The 5,643-nt window shown below is 44.8% G+C and overlaps 1 protein-coding gene across 1 annotated transcript in view; it reads right to left on the reverse strand.

Moving 5' to 3' along the window:
* The window catches only part of LOC129185600 (IgGFc-binding protein-like), a 44,029-nt gene extending 39,086 nt beyond the window's left edge, over positions 1-4,943 (reverse strand). The window contains exons 1-8 of the mRNA XM_054782870.1: positions 4,939-4,943; positions 4,309-4,411; positions 4,058-4,108; positions 3,831-3,976; positions 2,802-3,460; positions 1,447-1,880; positions 1,266-1,295; positions 260-423 (exon numbers count right to left, since the gene is read on the reverse strand). Of these exons, the coding sequence (XP_054638845.1) occupies positions 260-423; positions 1,266-1,295; positions 1,447-1,880; positions 2,802-3,460; positions 3,831-3,976; positions 4,058-4,106 (1,482 nt within the window). The 5' untranslated portion in view covers positions 4,107-4,108; positions 4,309-4,411; positions 4,939-4,943. The remainder of the gene's footprint in view (positions 1-259; positions 424-1,265; positions 1,296-1,446; positions 1,881-2,801; positions 3,461-3,830; positions 3,977-4,057; positions 4,109-4,308; positions 4,412-4,938) is intronic.
* Positions 4,944-5,643: the final 700 nt, after the last annotated feature.

The raw sequence follows: 5,643 nt of genomic DNA on the forward strand, positions 1-5,643 counted from the left end.
GACTGGGAACAACAAAGAGAGTTTTTTGCACGCAGTGGGTAAAGAGCTTGGAAACAGACAATAGTCCTTGGTGACTTGGTGACAGCTCAAGCGGAGACTCGAACGCAGGTATTCCAATCTCCTGACTGTGTGGCCAACATGCTAACCACTCGGCCACTGTGTGGCTCCAAAATTATTCAAAAATTTCAAGTAAAGCGTATCGATATCAGCATCAGTTGGAATGTATTTATTCTGAGTCAACGTCATGTCCCAACCTTACCTGGAAGTCGTAACGTCTTCCATCAAACGTCATGTAGTGAGGGTCACCAAGCGCGTGACAGGTCGCCGTGGACACGTGGACACATCTTCCATCCACGCAGCGCTCCTTCTCTCTGCATTTGACAGCTTCACAGGGATCCTTGGGTGGCGTAGGAGGAGAAGCGCCTGCAAAGGACATACAAGTAAACAAAGTACAACTGCGCTCACAAGTTTCCACACTCATCATAGGCATTTAATGTCTTATTCATTTTGGGCCTTTCATGATTTATTTGTTTAACCCGCCTGTTGCAGCCAGCCCCGCGCTGGGAATGGCAGACGGGAGTGCTAACCACCGGGATGTCAAGCCAGCGTTCATTGTGGCTCTTGAGACTGAGGGACTGAGGTTTGCTAACGTACAATTGCACAGCCACACTGACTGGCATCCATTACACTCACCTGACCCCAAATCTCACTCCCATCCAGGTCACGGCACCAGTGTAAGACACAAAAATGTTTAGAGTAAGCAATTTATTGCAAACAAACATGAAAGTGAAATAGGCTGTTCACCAGCTGATCAAAAATGTAAGAGCATAGCTGCTGCTGATGTTGGACGCAGTAAGACTAAACTTCTACAAACATCCTGAGGCCCATGGACCAAAAAAGTCAAGTGGTAGACCCAAAAAAATGAAGGTCGTTACTGGTGCCGAGTGGAGTTCCATAACCATCAGATGCCATCTGCCAGACAAGAAACAACATCTTCAAAGGCCTCGCCTCCTTCAAAGTTTGGAATTTGCAGGTGAGCACCAAACATGGGACATTGAAAGGTGGAAGAAAGACGCTCCTGGTGGCTTCCTGACTGACTCCTTTTTTTCAACATTTTATTTCTCTTTTAGGGGGGCGTTGTTTTTTTCTTTTGAGCTAAAACCTCTTAAGCCTTTGACCAGCTGATGAACCGCCTATTTCACTTTCATGCTTGTTTGGCGTATTTGTAATTTTGACTCTTGTGCACCTTCTTTCTTAAAACTCACTGAAGATGTACGTTGTAGAATCATTTGACGCTGTAAAAAGAAGAGTTGAAAATGAGTGACATGCACGCCCCTGATGAGGGTATGTAGAGTATAAGTGTGGAGGCATTGTAGGCATGTACAATGTATCATCATGTATCTTGTGGACTGGGTGCAGGCGTAGGGATTCTACGTGTGTATGCACCTGAAGAGCAGACTCCAGCAGTTCCATATCCGTGGCGACTTTTCCAACCATAGCCGTAGACCGCCATACGTGCGTCGCCTTCCACTGTCACATGACTCTCGTGTGTCCCCACCGCCACATTAGACCACACCCACTGTTCATCTGAAACAAAGTTATTCCACCGAGGCGACAGGCACCGTCCCTTCGTGCACACCTTCACGCTTGACGACCCCTCCCTCTCTGACAGAATGGCCACAGCGCTGGAGAACCCGCCCACCGTCTCCACCGTCCAGTGGGTAGACAGCTTGCAAGTCGGGGTCAGTGCGATCAGGAAGGGGTCGTGTGGTTTGTTGTTGCTAAGAAGGAGCACCATGACTCTCTTGTTGCTTTTGACAACGAGAGGATGTCTGCTGATCAGTTTCTGGACCGTCACCAATCCAGCCGTCTTCAGCGTCCTGTTGGCAAATGATTTCGTTAAAATGATGGACTGTATGTCATTTACAGGAGGCGTACATGATAATTATCTGGTCGATATGAGGGAATTATGACGTCATACCGATAAAATTAAAAACAGCTCCGCACTGTGCGGGTAAGCAAATCAAACCCTCCTTTTTTCTCCTGCCTGTGACGTTAGCGGTCTGTCGCAACTTCCCCCCCCGAGCTCACTTGTGAACAAACATTCACTTTCCTAGTAAGACACTTCGCGTGCTAGTCCAATGACGGTCATTTGGTCTATCGTTCTTACGGTCGAAACCAGTGCTTCTCAAATAGTGGGGCGGGTCCCTTTCAGGGGTGGGGGGGGATGAGAGGCAGGGAGGAGTTTCAATATTAGTGCAGACCAGACAACATGTACTGTATGAATTTGTCGTACTCATCATGCAATTCGACTCTTGAATATGCTTGTATGCGTCAACTCTCTCCATTTTGTTGCCTTTCGCTGGTTTCAGTTTTTAGATCAGTCTGTACAGTACAGAGAAATGAATAGAAATGATCAGTTTCTCAACAGTATTTCAAATCGGGGTGGTGCAAAAACATTTCTGTCGCAAAAAGTTTGCCAGAGACCTCCGTGGTGTCACACTGGAGCAGTGCACCTTGCTGGGTCACAGCAGGTGGCTCCTCCCCCTCTATACTCTGGTTCTCCTGGTAGCAGTGGTGTGGTAGTGGTAATGTCATGATAATTTAATAGGACAAATCAACAGGTCCACTTGGTCAAATCCTAATCTGTTTGAGTAAATAATCGTTTTTACTAAATCTAAATAAAAAAAAAAATTAGGGGTTATCTGTACCGTATTGGCCTTGTGAGGCACAAAGTTATCTGTTTGGGTTTGAGAAAGAAGACGCGGTGCATCAGAGTATAGTACTTCAAACAACTCAACTGTTTGTGTGCTGCACGACAACCTCCGCGCAGCGTCAGCTCAGTGTCGTCTTCGGCCGCAACGATCACCGCCAGGTTTGCAGCATGGCAGCTTCCTGTTCTGGGCACCATGTAGTCCTTACCCAAACTCGCCACAGGGGGAAGCTGTTCATAGACGTGTTCACAACCCGAACCCATGGCGAGACACTGGTGACCTGCTAGGACAGCCACAGGCGACTGGGACTTAATGAGGCCCGTCCAAGTGTTATGACTGCGTACCAGGCAGGATGCGTGCGGTGCAAGGGTAAAGGTCACTGCCTGCCCATGCCGCCACCGCCCCCCGCCTCGCAGCGACACGTCAGCGCTCGGTAAGATGGTGATCCGGTTGGGACTGTTGCCGTTAACAATAGCCACTAGCTTGTCCATGCACTTAGCGCCTCCTTGCGGGGTGAACACAAGGTATTCTGTACCCAGGTCTCCTGTTGGAGAAACCACGGTGCCATCTCCTGTCCGTTCCCGGCGGTTAAAAGAGACCACTGAGATGTCGGCGCTCGATGAAATCCGGACTGCTGATTTCTCTGTAAGAAACTGCTGCTGCAGCTCGGCTCCGACCGGCAGGGAAACCCAGCGGCTTTCGCCCGCAGAGAGGGTCAGCTTCATGGAGAAGTCCACTGAAGCGATCTGTGGATCAATATCACTCCGTTTGTGAAACATTTAGCTTAAAATGCCAGTTTACAACTTACATGAGGACAGGCGTGGGCAAACGATGGCCCACGGGACACATTTTGGTCCGATCTGTTAAATCATGAATCACCCCTCCCTGGAAATGAGGGATTACTTTATTTCCAAAACCCTTTATTCATGTACATGTGGGTGTAAAATACAGTGAGGTTGTTTGTGTTGGTCTGTCATCATACCCTGAGGTGTTTATGCTTAGGGTCCCGTCGCTACCAACCATTCCGGCCATTGAGTCCAAACGTTTGCCCACCACGGAACCATAAACTCCACACATGAACATTTTTCCAACGTGGTACCCAACAATATTTCTCACCTGAATGCGGACTTTGGCCTCAGAGCCCAGAGAGGTCAGAACCACCTGGAGTTTATGGTCATTTCCAAACAAGACCCACAGGGCATTATGGTAGTTGGGGAGAAACGTGGTGATGAACTCCTTTCCTGTCGCACATGCATGACTGACTGGAGAAGCAAATGAAAGACATCAAGATGACTGCCCAGCGATGATGGTGACTTTACTGCTCTGCTACGGAGGTACAGTACCTGGCAATAGTGCAGCTGCAGTCAAGCACATGACAAGATACATCTCCATGGCTGATAGAAAAATGGGACATATGGTCAACAATCATACAACAAAAGTAGGTATACACTTTTAAATCTTGTCATTTTGTGAGGTCTACAAAATGAACAGCTGTGGCTGTAGGCAACCTCCTGATGTAGTTTGTAAAACATGTTTTTTTTTCAGTCACATGACATGATGATATTTCCATACAGTATTTCAGAATACCTCTCACCAAAAGACTGTCTATTGGTGGCATGTGGAAGTTTGAATGATGACGAGCCAAATCTCACCACAGAGTCATAGAATGCCTGCAATGCGATCGCTCCTCGCAAGTCCTTCATAACAGAAGATTTACAATAAAAAATATACTTAGACTCACAATAATCCAAAAGTCAAACCTACAGCACGCTCGTTCACCTGCCAATATAATAAGGACGCGTCATTTCACAAAAGCGATCGCTCCACTCACGAGTAATTAATGACCGCCTCCACCTTCCACATTAGAAATAAGCAGATTAACTGGAAATAAGCCACCAAGTCAGGGAAACAGCAGATGGGATAAGTGAAGAATTAACAGGCGCACTGTTTCACCAAGTACTAACAGCATAGTTTAGCGCAATGTGGACATAAACTGATTTTTTTTAGTTAGTTTAAAAAAAATTTTGCATATCAGTCCAAATTATGTAAAAAAATATATATATATAATAATTTCAACTAATCTACAAATGCCATTTGTGAGTGATCAAATTCTCCTAATAAAGTCATATTAACTCAAATAAAACGCAAAGCCCTTGAATGATGATATTATTACTACTACTGTTACAGGTCCCATCACCATAATGAAGAGAAGATGCATCCTTACTCTGAAGCGCTCATCGGGAGAAGTAGCAGAAGACAAGAAAGAGGGACACTCATATGAAGGACGCAGTGGGGCAAAGACAAACAACGTGACGCGATGGCTGAATGAAAAGCATATTGAATATTGGTGTGTTTGTTAGCGGTGCGCCGTGCTTAGGATAACAGCCGAGGTGGAGACCTTTTGTGAACGTCAAAGTCATCACCCACTGACACCGACAGGGTGTCTCTAAAGCCCCAACATGTCATATTCTGTACATACTTTACACACAAAAAAAATTCATTGATAATAAATTAAATATTAACATTCAAATAAAAATGTCAATATTAAAAAATATACTAAAGTAAATTATATATAATAATATAAAATACAAATATATACAAATTGTAATATTACTTATTTCTATTATTAAATACCTTTTTTTTGGTGTAGTATATTAATTTTAGAAAGGCTCGCCTTGTAAGTAAAAGATAACTAGGAATATAAATCACTTCGTGATGGATGACTCTATACGTATCTAGATACACGGGTTAAGATACAATTCAAAAACCATATACACACACACACATATATATATATTTTAATGATTCGATACGATTCGATACAGTTTACAAACAATAAGATTGAACGGCTACATTTGTTGACGTTAGACCGTTAGAAATCCCACAGTTTTTGCATGTTTAAAGTTGTTTGTTGTGAGCGGCGACCCAT

Source organism: Dunckerocampus dactyliophorus, chromosome 7 (genome assembly GCF_027744805.1).
Source record: "Dunckerocampus dactyliophorus isolate RoL2022-P2 chromosome 7, RoL_Ddac_1.1, whole genome shotgun sequence".
NCBI classification, from domain to species: Eukaryota; Metazoa; Chordata; class Actinopteri; order Syngnathiformes; family Syngnathidae; genus Dunckerocampus; species Dunckerocampus dactyliophorus.